Source organism: Scardinius erythrophthalmus, assembly GCF_964197995.2.
Source record: "Scardinius erythrophthalmus genome assembly, chromosome: 7".
NCBI classification, from domain to species: Eukaryota; Metazoa; Chordata; class Actinopteri; order Cypriniformes; family Leuciscidae; genus Scardinius; species Scardinius erythrophthalmus.
Genome location: NC_138227.1, coordinates 2,237,386 through 2,259,971, shown reverse-complemented (window position 1 = coordinate 2,259,971; position 22,586 = coordinate 2,237,386). Strand labels below are relative to the sequence as shown.

The 22,586-nt window shown below is 38.0% G+C and overlaps 1 protein-coding gene across 1 annotated transcript in view; it reads right to left on the bottom strand.

Annotated features, from left to right (window-relative positions):
* The window catches only part of LOC308693237 (uncharacterized protein), a gene marked incomplete at its 3' end in the record, with an annotated part of 262,595 nt that overhangs the window by 176,397 nt on the left and 63,612 nt on the right, over positions 1–22,586 (bottom strand). Inside the window, exon 9 of the mRNA XM_081370029.1 lies at positions 11,927–12,097. Coding sequence (XP_081226155.1) covers positions 11,927–12,097 — 171 coding nt within the window. The remainder of the gene's footprint in view (positions 1–11,926; positions 12,098–22,586) is intronic.

Sequence of the window (22,586 nt, the reverse complement as noted above, 5' to 3'; positions counted from 1 at the left end):
TGTTTATTTCTTATTTTTTTTGTATTGTTTTTGGTTTCATTCTTGATAAACATTTCTGCACTAAATTAAGGAAGCACTATTACGTAAGCGACGTCATGCGTGAGGGTAATGATGATGCAATTTGCGTGCGCGCGCTCTCTTTCGCTGGATCTCGTGTCGAGAGGTACGTTTTTATCTGCTCCTCAGAGAAGTGTGTAAATGTGCTTTATTGAGTGTTGTATAGGGATTTTCTGTATGTAATGAGTTTATTTGTCGTCTATTCTGTATTGAGAGGTTAACAATCTGGGTTATAAATGTTATAAGAGTATGTTTGATCGAAGTGCGAATTTGATTAATGGCCGCTGTTACACGTGCGGTATGCTTGATATGCAGGATATGAGTTTAGAACGATATATTTTTCGTTGTCATTTACAGTTGAATTTAATGTGAGTTATACATTTGTAATTGTGTAAAGTTGTATTTGTTTATTTTGAAGGATCCATGCAATGTTCAAATGTATTTTCTGTATATGAATTTACATTGAGATATCGTGTGTTGATTGACAGGCACGGCTAGACCAGAAATTGCCAATTACCTGTGATTAATTGTGATCGTGTCTGTTATTTCCTTTGACACAGGTATGTAGATGGATCATTTACTATTGTTATTTTTCTATATTTCTTATTTCTCTTTCTTTTATTATCGAGTTTATTTCTATAATTGTTAAGTGCTCTCTCTTTCGCTGGATCTCGTGTCGAGAGGCACGGCTAGACCAGAAATTGCCAATTACCTGTGATTAATTGTGATCGTGTCTGTTATTTCCTTTGACACAGACAAAGTGAAGCTGAGAGTAAAGCAAAACAAAAGTACATCATTGTGTGGGATCTCTTTATTGAAAATCAAACACAACGCAGAAGAAAACCCACTACACATATGCAATACAAACATAAAAACAGAGGCAACAAACATTAATTACAGACAGCATGGTGGGCAGTTAGAGTAAAGATGCAGTAGATTATTGGTACCTAAGTTAACATTGTGACTGTGTTATGTCGAATTAACATTTTCATGGCTGATAATACTGATTAAACAAATGTGTTTTGAGTTTATGCTTAAATTCATACAACGTGGTTGTTGTCCTGAGAGCCAACGGAAGAGAGTTCCATAGCTTAGGGGCTATAACAGAGAAAGACCTGCCACCCATAGACGACAGACGAAATCTCCGCTCGCATAGGAGTTGTGAACATGTTAACATGATTAACATTTTATTAACATGATTAGCATGTTGTTAACATATTGCTAGCATTTTGTTAACATTTTGCTAGCATTATTAAACAAATTGCTAGCATTTTGACTTGTTTGCTAACACAATTAACATGATGCTAGCATGATTAACATGTTTTGCTAACATGTTGAGAGTGTGTTGCTATTAAGATTAGCATGATTAGCATATTGATAGTATGATTAGCATTTTGCTAACACGTTAACATGATTAGCTTGTTGCTAGCATGTTTATATCATGATTTAACAATTTGCTACCATTTTTATCACGTTGTTACCACGATTCACATATTGTTAGCATGATTAGCATGCTCCAAAACAATGACAAAATTCGCATTTAGAAGATATAAGAGATATATCTTTATAGAAGATGAATTTATGTCTGATGCCTTTTTGTCTCAGGCTGTTTTGTTTAGTGACTAGTGAAAAGAGGAGAACTTGGCATGCCAGCTTTGCAAATGGAGTTTGAGGAAAGCAGTTTTAAGTTTTAGCGCCATTGTTCAATACGCCATTTCATGATGCATTTTTATTGGCTAGTCAGTAGATGTACTGTAGGTCGTAGCAGCAACACACTGTGAGATGATCATGACTCTCAGTAAATGATCACAGGCTATCTTTGATCAAAAGACCGTTTAGGAGCCTCGACCACAGAAATCACCACGATTGTTTCACGATGCTCATCTTTCGTCTGGAACCGCCCAAAATCATAGTGTGTACCGGCATTAGACATGTGACCTTTGCTTCTTATCTGACCGTTCGTCCCACCGTTCACCAACACACACACACTCAGATCGTGGATGATATTAGAGTTTATTCTCCTACACACAGAGCAGTAGAAGAGAGAAATAGAGAGTTTGGGGATGATACAGCTCCATCCACAGCAGTTCTCTCTGGCTCTGTGTCTCTCAATATAACAAACATTACTCACTTCTTCACATTATGTTCAACTTAACAAAATAGCAAACAAAAATAAAAACATCTGAAATGTAATAATTTCTATAGGAAAATTACATACGTTTTTAACAATTCAATGTTGTCTTTTCCTTCTGTCTTTTTCTTATAAACATATTGCTTTGTGATCGTATAAAACATTTCCAACATCAATTAAGAATGACATGAAAAGATAAGCATAAAACATAGAATATGAGAATGATTACACATTGTTCTCTTTGTTACTCTTAAATGTAGTATGAAATTAATGGAAATAACAATTTTAGTAAAACAAAAAGAGTGTTACAAAACCTAGTTTGCACAAATTATTTACTAAACAAGTAAATTCTTAAACACAATGAGAAAAACAATTACCTGCACACAGAGCAGTAGAAGAGAGAAAACAGTGAGTTCGGGGATGATACAGCTCCATCTATTCCAAACATATTTCACCTCATTAGGAAGCACATGGAAAATGTCGCATATGGAAAGATCACAGAGTGCATGAAAACAGAAATATTTTTTTTATTTATTTGATTTATTTATTTGATAGGGACAATGCTCATTGATTAACAAACAAGTTACTTGTTGTAAACAAGCCAAAGTTAGCTACAAGTGCTAGTTTCCATCTGTTATATATAAATAAACCTGTCAAAATACCGGTAAATATGAACAGAAACCACTCTAAATATCAATCAGTGTCTAGTATGTGTAATCATTTGTATACAGTGTCTAACATTTGGTCAGAAAAGATATATTTTTATCTTTTAATGTGGAGCAGCGACAGAACCCACTCCCCCACAGCAGTTCTCTTTGGCTCTGCTGAGTCTTTCCTTCCTCCTGTCAGTCCCATAGAGGCTGTCGGCCCTCTCCGAGTGGGAGACAAAAGAGTCTCCACTCAAACCCGAAGTCCTTAGACTCAAAACGTGAACTATTCAATCAGTTTTTTTCTTATTCTAAATGCGAACAACATTTGATGTGTTTGGGGAATTTGGCAATTAACATGTAACATTTAAAATACATTCTGAAATGACTCGAAAAAACAATTCGATCATTTTGATGAGCGAGATTCAAAGATCCGAGTCAGTAAAATGTTTATTTATCTCAATAAAACAATATTTTTCTTGTTACATATAGAATAAATCGTTTTGTAGGAGACTTTAAGCTTTGTAAGTTTGCAGATCTTATTATACATGCACAAACAGCAACATAACACACTATAGAAAAAGGAAAACATGAAACCGCATCATATGACCCCTTTAATACATGAATACAAATCTAATGCAACTATTATTAACCCTCAATCGGTTCACGGGGTCTATATGACCCCAATCGACATTTCCTTAATAAAAAAAAATGGTTCCCTTCATCTGAGTGGAATAAGATTTTGTGACTTTTCCTACATAATCTATCTATACACACAAAAAAACTGGGCTTGATTCGGTTGTTCTGAAGGTATGTAAAACAATTTTTTACAATTCTGGTCTTCGGGGTCAGTATGACCCCACATTGAAATGAATGGGAAATGTGAAAAAAACTATTTTTTCTTCATTTGTCAAAAAAAATCTATAAATCCAGCATAAATCAGAACATTTTCACACGGAAATGAAGGCCTACTACTAGAATGCATAAATGTGATGTAGAAAAGACGCTCACACACACAAAAACATACACAAACAAACACACACATGTATGTGTGTACTGCCACAGAGAGCATTTTTATAGAACTGGCAAAGGAAATCAGTCACAAATGCAGAACGAAGATATAAAAGGGTAAGACCTAATGCATGCACACAAACACACAGGTACACACAAGCACACACACACACACACAACACATACATATGCACACATGCATTCTCTCACTCTCTCTCTCTCTCTCACACACACACACTCATCACACACTCACACACTCACACACACACACACACACACACACACACACACACACACACACACACACACACACACACGTATGTGTGGACCATGTTTTCATTTAGATGTAAGAGCTAGATCTGTGTTTTGAAAACAAAGTAAATGTTCCCACGCAAAGGCTATAAAAGAGGGTCTTTGGTGTCCTGCACACAGTTCATTCTGTGCTGGCAGTATGGCAAAGAGCTACACTCTCCTCGAGACACTGGACTACTTGCTGGATTCCAGCGAAACTGAAGATGCCCTGGAAGACTCTGAGCCAGAAAACTGCGATGCCCCTGAAGATGAGTACCAGGAATCGGATGAGGACTGTGAGGAGGAAGATGCAGATCAAACCTTCACTTCTAAAAATGGGCAAATAACCTGGTCTACTACTCCACCTTCCCAGGGGCCAGGGAGAGCTTCAGCAGCACGTGTGACAAAGCTGACACCCGGACCGACAAGGTACGCATGTTCTCGTGTAGAGGACATCAGAGGACAGATCTGACGAAGGACCTTCGCCTGGACCCGATGACAACGCAGTGCTGAAGTGCCAACTAGTCTCTCCCTATGGAGGATCCCACTACCACTCTACAGATAAGGCGTTGTCGGGAAAATCCGTTTCGCGTTCCTACCCCAAAGCAACAAATAAAATAAAATTCTTTATCAAAATTTATAAGGAAAGACAAGTACTTTGTTTAGGCTTGGCTTGTAGGGAATTCCAAACCTGCATATATTCAAACGCACATAACTATAGAACCAGTTCTTAATGCGCATGTGAACGCCATCAGCGTTTCTCACAGGTTCGCGTTTAAAGTCTGTGTAGAGAGAATGGTGTCGTCTTAGCGGCCCCTAATTTAATAACAAATGATCGTTGCGACCGAAGCGAATCAATCAAAACTAACTTTAGCTGGAAAATAACTTTATTAAAGAACCGCTATAAAGCCGAAACAATCTCTGTTACCTTAAATTATACGCTTATCTCTGTGAAGCTGCTTTGAAGCAATCTACGTTGTTAAAAGCGCTATATAAATGAAGATGACTTGACAAAGTCATCTTTTTTATTGTTTTTTCCAACAAGCATCCAAAGCATCTTGGTGGAGATGACAAATTTGGAAGGCAAGCGAGTATATGATGCTGACTGGAGGGATGTGGACTGGACCGATATTGAGGCATTTATTGGTCTGCTTATTCTTGCCGGAGTTTTTCGTTCTAACAATGAGGCCCTGTCCAGTTTGTGGGAGGCTGAAACTGGGCGTGCAATTTTTGGTGCTGTAATGACTCTGAAAAGGTTTAAAACTTTGTCAAGAGTCATCCGATTTGATTTCTCGCCGAGAAACTGACAAGCTGGCACCAATTCGGGAGCTGTGGGATTTATGGGTTGAGCGGCTCCCTCTAATGTTCAACCCTGGTTCAGACGTAACAGTGGATGAGTGCCTGGTCCCATTTCGAGGTAGATGCTCATTCAAGCAATACATGCCTATTAAGCCGGCGAAATATGGATTGAAAACCTGGGCAGCGTGTGACGCCAGGACGAGCTATGCATGGAACATGCAGGTTTACACTGGCAAGCCTTGAGATGGCAAGCCAGAGAGAAACCAGGGCATGCGTGTGGTCCTTGATTTGACCACTGGGCTCCAGGGACACACAGTCACATGTGATAACTTCTTCACTTCCTATGCCCTTGGCCAGGAGCTTCTGAGAAGGAAGTTGACCATGGTTGGCACAGTTCGCAAAAACAAACCTGAACTCCCACCTGCTCGATTGACCACGAAAGACCGAGCTGTGTTTTCCTCTCTTTTTGCGTTCAATGAAACACACACTCGTGTCGTATTGCCCCAAAAGGCATAAAAATGTGATGCTCATGAGCACGTCACAAGGATGGCAAAATCAGTGACAGGGAGGACAAGAAGCCAGAGGTCATCTTGGACTACAATCGCTGCAAAGGCGGAGTTGACAGCCTTGACAAGGTATTTACAAATTTTATTATTTGATGCATTGTTTAGCTAATTTTCAAAGTTGCTGAGTTAGTAATTGGTATTTCTTTTGCTAGCAGATATACTAATTAGTTTGTGTGTGTGTGTGTGTTTGAAATATTGCAGATGGTTTCAAGCTACAGCTGCAAGCGAAAGACTAATCGATGGCCAATGGTTGTCTTCTCCAGAATCCTCGATGTTTCGGCCATAAATGCCTTTGTGGTGTGGAGAGAAGTCAATCCATCATGGGAGAGAGGGAAGAGTATGAAAAGGAGGCTCTTTCTAGAGCAGCTGGGAAAAGCTCTGGCATCCCCTCAGATGGAGCGACGACAACACATGCCTCGTACACCAGCCTCTGCAGCGATTCTGTAACAGCAATCGTCCAACGAGCCAGGGCCCTCCACTGATCCACCCCCAAAGAGAAAACGGTGTCAGGTTTGTCCACGGGCAAAGGACACCAAAACTGACAAGCAGTGCAAAAACTGCAAGAGAGCCATTTGTGCTGCTCACACAGTGTTCCTGTGCCAGATGTGCGTGGACTGATTATTGTTTTACAATTTGTTTTACATATTTTTTGTAGCTTGTTATTGCTTTTATGTTCAGTGTTCAGAATGTTATTGAAAAAAATGTTATTGCTATTAGATGTTCACTCATATTGCTTTTGTTTACATATTTATTTAATTTCTTTTGCATTCTAAAGTTAATTATTTATTTTTACACTTTGTTAATTAAAATCAACAATATGCAACTAAAATCTGACTCCAAGTCTTGTCCTTTAGGTGTGTCTTATGTGGCATTTAGGTGGCATTTTCTGTCAAATTTCTGTGGCATTTTGTAAAAACAGACATTTCAAAATGCATCAAAAACTACAAAAATTCTACTATTTAAAAAAATAATTATTTTAAATGTCCTTTCTTATGTTTATATATATATAAATTCACAAAATGTATTTCAAAAGTTGTGATACAAGCAGTTGGCCACATGCAGTAAAATGAATGGCTCTCTATTGCCTCTGCTGGTCAAAACTATTTCTTTCTTAAACTGTAAAGAATTTAGGTTTATCTCTAACCAGTAGATGGCGTAGTTCTACACATAACACCTAGATCAATATCCAGAAACAATTTAAATTAAATTTAGATCATCATTTAAGTGATTTTTCCATAAAAAATTAATATTTCATATGCAAGCTTAGGGTGTATTTGAGGAATTGTGTGGTAAATAGGTACAAATGTACTTCATATCTCCCAAAACACAGCATTAATGAATAGATGAGAAGTAAAAAAAAAAAAAAAAAAAACATATATTATTTGTATAATTAAAAATGTGTATTTTTTGTACAATTTCTCTATCAATTGTTGGGGTCATATAGACCCCAAAGACCAGATTTGTAAACAGGAAACAAAGACCTTATTATTAAAAACATGTATACACTCAAGCTTCCATTGTTTGTTTTCCAAAAGTGAACTTGAACTTTTCCCTCATAATTAGTCTTTGTCTCCCTCTGCTGGTACAAAAACACATTCAGGCTCTATATTTACTCTTAAACTCCAACATATTTAAAGTTTATACTGTGTGTTTATACAAATAAAATGGTTAATCTATGAATGAGAAACCGTAATTTGCTGTGAAATAAAAGGTGATTCACTGCTGCCTTATCTTCAGTCTCTGTTGATTCTGTTGACTGTGAGTCTCTGGAGTGGATCCTTATTCACCATCAGATGATCATCAGAAGATCAGACTGTCATCTATAACCTAAAATAAAACACACAAACAGTCACATATGCAGTATTAGATATTACATCTGTCACATCTTTTCATAAGAAAACTAACTAGACAATCTATATTAATTAATTCGCAAACATGATAATAAAGCTTCTATCTGATGCTCAAAGTCACTTTACAAAATCAAAAGCACATGAAAGGTCACTTTCACACAATGGACAGCTGATACAGAACCAGCAGAAATGACCATTACACTCACTACACATTTAATATCAGTTAATAACAAACAACCCAAATCTCAGATTATCACACACATAAGGCGTCTTTACACAGAAAAAGCGGCACAGAAACCAAATCTGAAGCGGCATAAAAAAAATGTGCATTTACACAGAATGTTTATTGCTTCTCTGACGCGGCATAAATGCATTTACACAGGAAATAAAGTAATAAAGAAAATAAAGAAATAATACTTTGAACATTACTATTTTAAAACTACAGTTTTAACAAAGTGTTATAAAATGAATTAAATCGTAAACAAAGAAATAAAACTCGAGATAAATAAAAACACAGAACTTTAAATTTCCTCTGTGTGATATAGCGATCTCACGCTTTGATGTTTGTCATAATTCTGTGGTACTGAGAGCTATTTTATATTTCTTAATAAAATTGTTCCAGATGGAACAAATGCTAATAAGCATTTACCGTATCTGAGAGAAATGTAGCGGCGCGTTGATCTGCCAGTCTCTTCAAAGGAAGACTACAAACGGCGAAAGCCAATTGATTACACACGTCGACTACTCTGTTATTTTGGTGGTTTGCCTCACGATATGAGTACAGGACACCTTTACTTTATTGTCCCTTGTTGGCTGACATTTTTTAATTTGGCTAAAACAATATGGAGCTAGACCGATATGTTTTGTCTTCCGCTTCTTGATTCTCACGCTGTGCGTTTGGTTGTCATGACAATAACGTAGTTTAGAGCGGCACAAGTTCGCGTTCATTTACACTGAACAAAACAATATCAGAGTCATCTTTGATACTGGGGCTGAGGTGGGTCAGACCCGTCATATTTTAAGTCTGCTTTTATGCGGCATTGTGTCTTTACACAGAACTTTGAGCAGACACAAAGCCGCTTTAGAGCAGCCTTAACTCGGCTGTGTAAAGATGCCTATAGAGACAGTTAAAGGGGAAAAGCTGAAAATAACATTTATATTATTTTCACAATCAGTCACAACATTATGAGCAGAATGACACTCATATTAAACAGTTTAAAGTTCAGAGACCTACAGAAACTGAAGCTGAATTTAAGACTCATTATCTGATGATCTCAGACAAAATACTCACACACACACACACATGGTGTTACTGAACCTGGTACAATTTTTTTTTATTTCTAGTGAGTAAAGCCTGGTTCACACGGCAGGATAATTGGGCCGATTTTAGCCCCGATTCACCCCTTCCGACAATCTTAAGGATGCTCCGATTATCGTAAAATAATCTGATCAGATATTCCTGCCGTGTGTGGTGTGTTAAGACTGCTCTCGTCTGCTCGGAAGGACGTCGGGACCGCTCCGATCTCAAATCGGGGATATCCAACATGTTGGATTTTTTTTGGCCCAATTTTTCCTTGTGTGTGGTGTCCCCCGGGGACAAACGAGCACGCATCCTGTGGACTGTGGCCTGTAGCCAATCAGAAAGCGAGGTGACGAGGCGGCGAGGAAGCATTGGGAAACAATCAAAACAGCCGGCAGCATGGTTTTTTTTTTCGGTTAAAAAATAAACTACAAACTATCGGCCACTGCATCCTCTTCGTCCGCCATGATTGTTTACTCTGAAGTCACGTTTGATCTCGAGGGATTTTGCGAGATTTCCCATCTGACCTGGGAATGCTCAGAGTCAATTCGGTTCATGTGTGATGTGTTGATTTTTCCGTGTGGCTGCGCACCACACACTGTACGACCAAAACTGTTAGACCTGTGATTTTTTTAAATCGCCGTGTGTGAGGTCTCTCAGGTTTGGAAAATCAGCCTACAATTTTAAAATCGTCCCGTGTGAACCAGGCTTAACCCTCTGAGGTCGACAAACGCGCGGGCGCGTTTTGCTGGATTTTCTCCACATTGTAGCACTATAAACTTAAATTACTCAGTCATTTATGGTCATACAGAAAAAAGAAATATAAAAAAATAATCTGTGATATTTCTCCTTTTGTATGTGTCAACTTACAATCAAATCAAAACATTGTGCTTTTGTAAAATAAAGAAAATAAACAGGGTGTGCGTTCTGCCTCTCCGTCGCGGTGAGCTTTTTTTTCTTGAGCACGTCTATAAACTGAAACAAAACTCAGCGAATACTTGTCACACATTTATGAGCCATACACCTTTATAAACATTTAAGTGTGTACTTTTAAATGATCGGATTCAAAACGAAAACAAATATTTTCTGTTTAAGTAATTTGTATAAAACCAACAAGATGTCCAGCTTCTCAAACGCTTCCTAATTATTTTTTAATTTACCACGCCTACTCGCGCAAAAGAGATTCACATGCAAATCTCCACATGGAACGGAGACTCGCTCATTACCTCAACAACAAAACACTTCACTTTTCGTCGAGTTTGAAAGACGTGCCTGAGCTTACATTGGAATTACCTCAGAAGAAGAAGAACGCGATTTGAAGACAAGGAAGATGTAAGGTAAGAAATTCTTACATATTAGTTTGTTATTGTTGCATAAATGTCACGTTGCAGTTGAACTGTTGCTAGATATGTGGGGAATATTATAATATTTAGACCCGTGTTTACTGTTACTGTGTTTGTGGATATCTGCTCAAACGTAGATATGTATATGGTAACCATAATGTTTTATATTTGAGCGCGATCGCGTTTGAATGTTTAATATTTTTGATAGCGATCGCGTTTGAATGTACTGTATCATATTTTGGATGAAAGCAAAATGCACCAAATGGCTTCATGTTTTTATTATCTCATTTCATATCATCATAACGGATGGAAACATTTGAAGTAACATGATAATCAATATATTTTTCTCTAGCTTAGTTGTTACTGAAATCTTTTGGAAGATTTATACTGCTATAGGTTATTTATTGTTATTATTATTTTATCCGGCACTGCGCATAGCTTATGCCTACAAGGCACAACAAACCTGGTGTTCATTATATTATGTTGGAAACATTTGTGTGTGTGTGTGTGTGTGTGTGTATTCTGTGAATTTTAAAAAGCAATTTTAACCAGAAAAATCGAATATTTATTTCCAAAATCGTGCAGGCCTTTCTCTTGATATCAGTATGTTCACTTTTTTTTTTTCAGGGCCCAGATGCCACTGAGGACTTCAACATTCACATGAGTCTCTGTACGTGAACACGGTAAAGTGAAAATCTTGGAAATGAAAGGTATGTACAATGTTTTTAGGAATGGCATAAAGGTCTCTGTCTTTGAAGTGCTTTTTGGGCATTTGTTGTGTATCTTTGGATTATGTTGTGTTGTAAATAAATCCAAACAATTTAAAAGCCATTCTTTTTTAAATCTCCTCATTTACAGTATTGTGCAAGGTTGCTCAGAATGGCAGGGCCTGATAGCTCCTAATATGGCCGTTAGGGGAGGGTCTTTGTCTTTCTCAGGTGTGAAAAGCTTACATATTAATGAGCTCCCGTAAAGCTTTCTAACACAAAACACGTCGTAAAATTTTTAAATCAATATATTGTCTTATCTGAATGAGCAGTCAGGGTGATTTTCACATAGTTTTGGAGCAAATATTCTAGGCTACGTCATACAATTTTCAAAAGTCTTGTGAAGAAATAATTAGTATGGGTTTCATGGCCTTATTTCAGTGAGAATTTTTTTTTTGTATTTTCACAAACCACGCATAAATGTCATTATCTCAAAACTACAAACTTTTACATACATGCTGCTGATATATTATTGTAGCAGAGTTTGTGCTGAATACAGTGTAATTAGACTTTAGCCATGAAAATGTCACAAGTAACAGAAATAACCAGAAATGTCAGAGCACCTCCAGGGCCCAGAAAACAGCTCAGACCTCAGAGGGTTAAATCAGCCATTTGAACATTAAATGAAAATATGATGATAAAAATCATTAAAAACTATTCTTACATTAGTGTATCCAGTTTATAATGTGAATCATCCTTCAGATCCTTCAACAGCTTCACTGAGTCTCCTAGATTATTCCCAGACAGATTCAGTATTCTCAGGTGTGAGGGGTTTGATCTCAGAGCTGAAGCCAGAGCAGCACAACCTTCATCTGTGACACCACAATCCCTCAACCTGTAGAGAACAATGACACACATTAAGCCTGTATCCAAAGATAAACATGATATCATCATCATCATTGTTTATTTAATGCCATGTCAGCAATCAGAGCTATCTTCATGGCAAAAATTCAATTACAAAAACACAAATATCATATAAATACAATAAAACAGAACAAACCAGCAAGTCATATTATACAATATATCTTTTTAAGTTAACATATGTTAAAAAATCCAAAACCTTTTCAGGTATAATCTCATTAAAAATGTCCTTAACTGAAATAACTTCATAAAAAAGTATTCTACTAGTGTTAAGACCAGGACAATCTAATAAAATATGTTTGACAGTTAAAGGAATCCTACATCCTACATACGACATCTGGTGTAGACCACCTGATCAAGTCTAGTTTTAAAATTGGTAAAAATCCAGGTTTTAATTTCCGGATGAATTGCATACAACTTGTTATTCTTGTACATATGCCACTCTTCTTGCCATTTATTTAAAATATGATAAACATGACCACTTAAAAAATAAATAATCCTGTCAATATGAAATATTAGGATTAGGGGATTGAATATAGAGTTTGTACAGTATAAAAATTATTATTTCTATGGAAAGATTTCATAAAACATGGAAACCTAACGTGTGTGTGTGTGTGTGTGTGTTTAATGTATTTTTAAACATTTTAAGGAATGTGTATGTTAGGGCTGGGGGAAAAAGCCAGTTTTTTTGTTTGCATTTTAAAATTGACTATTTCAGAATCGATATTGATTCAAATTTAATTGCTTTATTTTTGTCCTTGCTTATAGACAAGGTTAACAGAAGTTGACCACTTTTTCTCCAACAGAGGATGAAATTTGTCGTTATCTATGAGTGTCGTAATATCCATTTCAAGTGGAAGCGACGTGAGACTGAATCAGTGTTGCCAGACGTACAATAATTATCGTATTTGTACGATAATTTTGACCTCTATACGATCAATAATGAAAAAAATCCCACAATGTACAATAATTTCAGAAATGTGTGACACTTTTAAATGATGGTCGTTGTAATCATAGGGCTTCTATACTCATTGATCTAGCTGTGGATTCCAAGTCTACCGTGAGAAGAACATGATGTTACACGTCTTCCATCTCATCTCATGTTATGTCTTCTCATTTATGGTCATACAGACTTTAGAAATATGAAAAAATAAACTGTAAAATGTCTACTTTTTATGTGTTCACTTACAATCGAAACAAAACATTGTGCTTTTGTAAAATAAAGAAAATAAACAGGGTGTGCTCTCTGCCCCTCCGTCTCCTTGAACTTTTTTCTGGAGCTTGTCTCTAAACTTAAAACTCAGCGAATACTATTCACCCAGGCATGAGCAATATATCTTTAAAATAAATTAAGTGTCTACTATTAAATGATCTAATTCAAAACGAAAACAAATATTCTCTGTTTATGTAATCTGTATGAAAAGAGAGAGATGTCAGTCATTCTCATTTCAGCTCATCATCTGCTAATGTGAACACGCCTACTGAGAGTGCGCGCTATTCAAACGCAAATGATATGAGGCGATCCATGTAAACCTGTGAACGCCCACATCAGCTCGATAAAAGACATCAAGTTTAATCAGATTCATGTACTTTACGTCGTCTTGCGACGCTGTGAGGAATAATACTATCGTAATAATAATCCTGGAAAATTTACCTCAGAAGTGCTGGTTTAGTTTTCATTTCGAGGAGCAACGGATCCAGCTGAGGATTGTGAATAGTAAGTTCTTTATTCTTAAGTGCTTTGTACTAATCGTGATATGGAATAGTGTCTGTAAACCGCAAAAAGACTTTCAATTTGAATCGTGTTTCTGTGTGTGAATGAACGAACGGCGAAATTGCGTGCTGTTGTTTACAGGCACTTACATTAGTAAACATGTTATTTTTACATGAACACATCTACTAGTTTAGCTTTTAACAAACTATATTGCTATACTGAAATGAGTAAAATCGACTGAAATATGTTGGAATAAAATGTCTTTGTATAAGCAACGTATTAAACTGCAAATTAACATGTATATGCCCAAATATATCATAAAAACGATATGTTATGGACGAAATATGAAATACATTTCGTTGACTAGTTTTGAATAGATTATAGACAAAAATAGAGCTTTTTGGTCTAAACTCTACTCGCCGTGTTTGGAGGAAGAAGGATGAGTACAACCCCAAGAACACCATCCCAACCGTGAAGCATGAAGGTGGAAACAATTTTTTGGGGATGCTTTTCTGCAAAGGGGACAGGACGACTGCACCGTATTGAGGGGAGGATGGATGGGGCCATGTATCGCGAGATCTTGGCCAACAACCTCCTTCCCTCAGTAAGAGCATTGAAGATGGGTCGTGGCTGGGTCTTCCAGCATGACGACGACCCGAAACACACAGCCAGGGCAACTAAGGAGTGGCTCCGTAAGAAGCATCTCAAGGTCCTGGAGTGGCCTAGCCAGTCTCCAGACCTGAACCCAATAGAAGATCTTTGGAGGAGCTGAAAGTCCATATTGCCCAGCGACAGCCCCGAAACCAGAAGGATCTGGAGAAGGTCTGTATGGAGGAGTGGGCCAAAATATATATATATAGTCCTTGCATTCCTTCTAGTAGTTCCCTCTCAGTGACATACCTGACTGAAAGGTACATTATGCATTATACAGGTCTTTGTCTTCTCAGGTGTGAACCACATCATTATTCATGATCATTCACGCCCCCACGCATATTGCCTTTCCAAACAAAAATTAGGGATGTCCCGATCCGATCCACATCATCGGTATCGCGCCAATACTGGCCCAGAACGCTAGATCGGAGGGAAGAAAAAAAATATGATCCGATACCTATCCAACACAATCCATGGGAAAATCTAGCTTAAACCATCGCCTAAATGCTTGAATATTAGTGTGGCGAGCAGGACGAGGCTGAGGGCCGTGAGAGAGCAGCACGAGGCCGGTGGCGTGATTACTGATGAGCACCGGTCTCGTATCTCTCACGGAGGAGCGGAAGCATAAAGGAGGAGCGACAACAGTGAAAAGAAAGAGAGGACAGGTCTGGAGTTATGTTGTGTTTTTTTTATGTTTTATTATGTTAATAAATAAATCAACAACAAAATAAATCAACAACAAAACGAAAGTAAAAGACAGCAGCTCCTCACGGACGACTGCTGTCTAGGGCTGGTCCGAATACCATTTTTTGAGCTTCGAAGCTTCGATAGGAATTAACATCGAATATTCAAAGCTTCGGAGGGAGGGGGCTGAACATATTCTTCTCTCTAATAAAGGCAGGAATCTCTATGCATCTGTCTGTTTGCATTTAGATTATTTATCTTGCATTTAGAACCGTTCATCCAATCGACTTCACGAGTGCAGTGTCACATTTGGTGCAATAGACACGCGAGACGTGACACGTTCAGAGTTAATACACTTTTAATACAGAACAGCGCGAGCGGGAAGCGCGCGCGCGCCTCACGCGCAGGGCTCCGAGAACGGACACTGCACTAGTGATACAAAACACAGCCTAATATTTTTCTGAGTAACATAACTCTCAAATCAGAAATCAGCAGCACAGTAATTACTGACACAGTAAAGGGTAGGCTAATATATTCTTTCTATTCTATTTCCACAATGTCAAAGCAACGCAGCTTATAGCCTACAAGCTCAGGCATGCACTTCTGCCCATACAAACTCCGCTGTTCTGCGCTCTAAAATAAGAGTATTGTATTTCGCCCAAAAATGCTAAACAAATAACCGTGTGAGAGCGTGTTTTAGGCTATATCATGTTATAGCCAGATATGACGACGCTTACAGCACGCGTCACCGCAGATCAGCATCTATTCATCAAGCCAACGTGCAAACTATCGCAAATCAAAGTGAAAGTGGGTCGCAGATGCTTTAACACACAATCAACTTCATTAAAAGTAAAGAACCGAAATGATCTTACCAGGGCTGTTGCCGCTCTCTTATTGCGGTCTTTGAATTAGAAATTTTAGCTGACGATCAGTAAAATGCAGCTTATCTGTTGCTAGTGACGTGCACTCCATTACATCTGCCTATAGCGCGGGATTTGAAGTTCGGATTCATATCCGTTTTGCAAAAACACATTTATGTGTTCATATTGATAAATCAGAGAGAACTATCCGATCTGAGAAAACGCATGACAGCCCCATTCAAGCGCAAATGGGAACCGTTTCTAGGGGGATGCCAGGTGTGAAAAAAAAAATAATAATAAAATAAAAATTTAAACGAATATTTGAATGCCAAATTTGAAAATCGAATACCAACCCACCGAACGAATATTCGAATACTCGAATATTCTGGTACAGCCCTACTGCTGTCTTTTACTTTCGTTTTGTTGTTGATTTATTTTATGTCATTAAAGTCTTTAAATGTTCGCCGGTTCCCGCCGCCTTCTTCCTTCCCAGGTTTCAGCACCAGTGTAACGCAGTTCGTTGTTATGGGAAGGAGGTGGAAACCGGCGAACATTTAAAGACTTTAATGACATAAAATAAGTGTGTGTGTGTGTTCGTTGTTATGGGAAGGAGGCGGAAACCTGGCGAACATTTAAAGACTTTAATGACATAAAATAAGTGAGTGAGTGAGTGAGAACACCTGTATTTTAATTTTTTGTAGTGTTTGAATAAAGGGTGGCAGTCTTTCATAATCATCTGTTGTTGTGGACAATATACTGTGGACAATATATTGTGGAAGTATTTGTTCTCCATTTACTTCTCCAGTGAGATGTGAGAGATGTTTTTAGGTGGCTAATTGAGCAAAGTGCTTCCATATATTTTATTATTAGTAGTAGTAGTATTAGTTCAAGAATAAAATAAAAATAAAATAAAAATATCGGCTTGATATCGGTATCGGAAAATAGCCAAAGCTGCGGCATCGGTATTGGAAGTGAAAAAGTGGTATCGGGACATCCCTAACAAAAATTGTCTTGCAAAATGTAAATCAATGTATTGTTTTATGTGACTGATTAGGCAGGATGATTTTCAGATCATTTTGAAGCAAAAACTCTAGACACCCATTAGTCAAAAGTCTTGTGGAGGTAACCCTCTGAGGTCGGCAAACGGACCTTAATTAAATTCTTAATTATATGAATTAATGTTATTGTTGCATAAACTTCACATTGCAGTTGAACTGTTGCTAGATATATGGTGAATATTATAATATTTAGACCCATGTTTACTGTTAAATACTGTGTTGTGGATATCTGCTCAAACGTAGATATGTATAATATGGTAACCATAATGTTTCATATTTTGGAGCGCGCTGTGCATTTGAATTTTTCATATTCAAAACGCGCTGTGCGTTTGAAAAGCAAAACGCACCAAACATTAGGCTTCATGTTTTTACTCCAATCTCATTTCATAACATCATAACAAATGGAAACATTTGAAGTAATATATGATAATCAATATATTTTTCTCTAGCGTAGTTGTTACTGAAGTGTTCCTTTTGAAAGATTTATAGGCTGCTATAGGTTATTGTTGTTATTATTTTATGCAGCACTGCGCATAGCCTATGCCTACAAGGTACAACAAACCTGGTGTTCATTATATATTGTCGGAAACATTTGTGTGTGTATTCTTAACCAGAAAAATCTTAAATCTATTCCCAAAATCGTGCAGCCCTATAGTTTCTCTTGATATCAGCATGTTCACAGGTTTTTTTTGGTTTGTTTTTTACAGGGACCAGATGCCCCACTGAGGAGTCCTGATGACTCAAACATTCACATGAGTCTCTGTACATGAACATGGTAAAGTGAAAATCAAACACCTTGGAAATGAAAGGTATGTACAATGTTTTTAGGAATGGCACAAAGGTCTCTGTCTTTGGATCATTGTTTTCAATAGTGTGCTTTTTTGTCATTTGTTGTGTATCTTTGGATTATGTTGTGTTGTAAATAAATCCAAACAATCAAAAAGCCATTCTTTTTTAAATCTCCTCATTCTTTGTGCAAGGTTGCTCAGAATGGCAGGGCCTGATAGCTCCTAATAGAGCCGTTAGGGGAGGTTCTTTGTCTTTCTCAGGTGTGAAATCCATACATATTCAGGATGTGTTTACGCCTCTTCGCATAAAGCTTTCTTACACAAAACACGTCTTACAAATTTTAAATCAATATATTGTCTTATCTGAATGAGCAGTCAGGATGATTTTCACATAGTTTTGGAGCAAATATTCTAGGCTACGTCATACAATTTTCAAAAGTCTTGTGAAGAAATAATCAGTATGGGTTTCAGGACCTTATTTCAGTGACAATTTTTTTTTTTCACAAACCATGCATAAATGTCATTATCTCAAAACTACAAACTTTTACATACATGCTGCTGACATATTATTGTAGCAGAGTTTGTGCTAAATACAGTGTAATCAGACTTTAGCCATGAAAATGCCACAAGTAACAGAAATAAGCACAAATGTCAGAGCATGTCAGAACACCTCCAGGCCCAGAAAACACCTCAGACTCCAGAGGGTTAATATGTTTATAAGCAACTGAAAAAAGCACAAATGTCAGGGCATGTCAAAACATCTCAAGGACCCCAAAAACACCTTAGACCCCAGAGGGTTCATTTTATTTTTGTATATTGTATACAAAGTTGTATATCATTATCATGACATCTTTGTATGTTTTGCAAGAAGAAGAAAAATGTAAAAAAAAGAAAAAAAAAAGAAAGAAAAATTAACGTTCCTTCCGCGGTGCTTAGGTCAGTTTTTTTCAAGCTGAGGTCGTTATTTTAGCAATTAAGTCATTTTCATGTCGTGTCAAAAAGTTGTTGGTCAATAAACAGCTGTATTCTGTACGTTTGACTCGTGTACAATAATTTTCTTTTTAAATACTATAATTTTGAGCTTCTGGTACAACACTTGGACATTTCCAAACTGGCAACACTGGACTGAATGCACTGAAAAGCCCTCGCGCTACTCATATGCTGAAAGAGAGATAAGACAGTAGAGCTGCCCGATTCCTCTTTAAAATACTGTGATCTCCACTCAAACACCCACAAAATCTTCTTCCAATTCGTCTGTCTATTAAACCTTCGACAAAATCATCCCAACATTCAAATCTGTGTTGGCGCTGCCGCTGACCCAGAGAGAGTTGTCATCAAACAGCTTCACAAAAGCTCTTTTAAACCTCATAATAGTAGGGGTGTGCCATATCATACCGTCCACGATAATACCGGTATAAATTTCTACGTGATAAAAAAAGTGTCATATCGCGATATCACTGATATAGCGAAGCAATGACGTATGGCGCATTACGTTCCCTAGCACACACAACAACAACACCTGTCTGAGCGTGAGAGCAGCAAGTCAGCCTCCAATGATGATTTAGTACCTAAAAAGGAGCTACTTCAATAGTATTTGAATAATTCCCGCAGGTCTACCACTTACAATGCGGGAAAATTCCCACGCAAACATTGATTCACTTTAGCATGTATATTGTATGAGTAGCCTAAATGAATCCACACAGATTATAAAATCAAATCAGTAATTTTAAAACTTTCTCCAAGACACAATTTCACAAACCGCGTGAGGGTTCAGCGGTGCCGTGTCTTCTCTCTCTCGCTCTCAAAATGGGTTGCACAAGTCAAGTGTCGATACCACACTCTTGTGTTTAGCAGTCAGGACATGACGGAATTGTCTTTTGTGCCTTGCATTCATAACTAAAGTTTATCATTTTCACTTCTTTTTAAATCTTATCAGTTTAAACATTTGCAATTTTAAACTATTCAGTACTCTCGCGCGCTCTCTGAGAGATGTTTGCTCCGCATGCATACATACAGTAAAGCCGTCTTACAAACAGCTCGCGAGTAACAAAAGTTTGTTTTCGTGGATTATATCACTTTAACGGGGGAAAAAACACGCAAAATTGTGTAAAAATTCCGGTCATGGTTAGTAATAATAATAATAATAATAATAATAATAATTTGTTACATTTATATAGCGCTTTTTCTGAGACCTCAAAGCGCTTTACATAGATGGGGGAATCTCCTCAACCACCACCAATGTGCAGCATCCACTTGGATGATGCGACGGCAGCCATATTGCGCCAGAACGCCCACCACACACCAGCTTACTGGTGGAGAGGAGACAGTGATGAAGCCAATCAGTATATATGGGGATGATTAGGAGGCCATGATGGACAGGGGCCAAGGGGCAAATTTGGCCAGGATGCCGGGGTTACACCCCTACTCTTTTTCGAAGGACATCCTGGGATTTTTAATGACCACAGAGAGTCAGGACCTCGGTTTAACGTCTCATCCGAAGACGGTGCTCTTTTGGCAGTATAGTGTCCCCGTCACTACACTGGGGCATTAGGACCCAGACAGACCACAGGGTGAGCACCCCCTGCTGGCCTCACTAACACCTCTTCCAGCAGCAACCTGGTTTTTCTCAGGAGGTCTCCCATCCAGGTACTAACCAGGCTCAGCCCTGCTTAGCTTCAGTGGGCAACCAGTCTTGGGCTACAGGGTGATACGGCTGCTGGCTGTCGTACCATTCATAAACAGTCGGTTATGTCTGAAATAAGCATAAAACGCACGTGACAGTATAATGAAAACCGTAATGGATCCGGGCACAAGCTCTAAAAGTGACAGCAGCCATATGTGTCTGTCATTAATGTTGTCGTCAAAACAACAAAAGATAGCTTTCATTGTAAGCAGGGACGTGCACAGGGGGGTTGCTCAGGTTGCCCGGGCAACTGCCCATATGCCCTTCTCGACTCACGTTGCCCTTCCGAGGGGGAAAAAAATAAATAAATAAAAAGTACAATGGATGCAGAATTTCACGTAGGCCTAGATAAAAAAATCAAATAATAATAATCGCAAAGCCTCATTCACTTCCATTCGGCACCGAAAGTGAAAGTCAGTAGGGGAAGGGCAAACTCTGTTTACGTGGCTGCAGCGCTGCACGCGACCGGCACCTGAGCTGAGCCTGCATGAGCGGCCCTAGAAGGAGATTGTCACGGTTGTCGGGTGAGACGGATCAACGTTGTCGGAAAAGGTGAGTTTGCTTTTCCAGACTGCGACCATTTTTTGAGAATGTGCGAGTTAAAATGTATGTGGTCGCATTTGTGCGAGTACATGGTCATGTAGCCTACTACTCAGTTAAATTCACGCATGAATTTTCCTGCATTGAACTTGTTTAGCGCCCGCCAAAGTGAATTTTTGTCCTGCCGAAGTCTTATTTGATTGGTAAGTAATGTTGATGAACTGCTGCGCTTGTGACATGTTTTGTGACAAGGCGCATGTTTAACTGAAAGAACGAGCAGAGAGATAGAGAGCCCCGGTCGCGCGCGCGCGCTCTCTCTCTTCGGAGCCAGGCAAAAGTGTAAACAAGACTTCACCGTCTCCAAACTAAGCGCTGTCTTGCTCTCTCTCCCTTGCACATATTAATCAAAATAAATCGACACGATGGTAAAAGGTCGGAAGACCAAAGTTTCATGTGGAGCATTCGGAGATTTTTTTTTTCTGAATTACCGCTGGGTGTGAATTGTGCTAAATAAGTTTCCTTATCTTCTCTGAAAAGCGTTCCGCACATTCAGCTGACATAAAACAACACTTTAATTAAACGAAAAAAATTATCCAGTGATGAAATGTTTTCTGTGTTGACACAAATCTTGGATGTCCATGTCCTAACTGCTGGGATAATCACACAACGCACATGACACGTCCAATTCGCGAACTAATGACTCCTTTGAACCGATTAATTTTAATTAATGGTTAAAACAACTGATATTTCCAACAGTGAACTCAGGAGACGTCTGAATCGGTGTAACTAATCAGTAACACTTTACAATAAGGTTCTATTTATTACATAAATTACATAAAAAGTACAGTTTGCTTACTCAAGCTTAAGCTTTAAAATAAATAAAACCACTTGTTTTTTTGAAAAGCATATGACTAAATTTTTCCACACAGTGCTATCAAGAAGAATCGTTAAAGAATCGGATCGTTAATCAGAATCGTCAGTGGCATTATTATTGATAAAATCTGTGTTATTATTAGTAGTAGTTAAGGTGATTGAGTGCTGTATTTCAGTGTTTTACTTCTTTGTGTATATGGGTGGGGGTGCCCTTTTTTCAGGTCAGAGCAACTGCCCCTCAAAATTCCTGTGCACGTCCCTGATTGTAAGAAATCAGAGTTAATAGCCTATGTATTTAATTTAGTCAGGAATCAGGACTAGACTATCAGTGTTATTTTACATTTGATTACCTTATTCAGTTTCTGTAGCATTTCTGAATACTAGTGTTAGACCTACCCAAAAACTTCTCTTTATTTGTATCTTTATTATTTTGTATATATTTTTTGCTACATTTTTCAATTTAATTCAAAGATTGAAATCAAGCTTCCTTGTGTTGTGTAAACTCTTAGAAACAAAATTACCCAATACGCTGATTTCACGCAGCCGCCATTTTGAAATCGAAAGTGAGGCTCCGGTGGGAAAAACCCCGGAAGTAAAGATAAACAACAATGC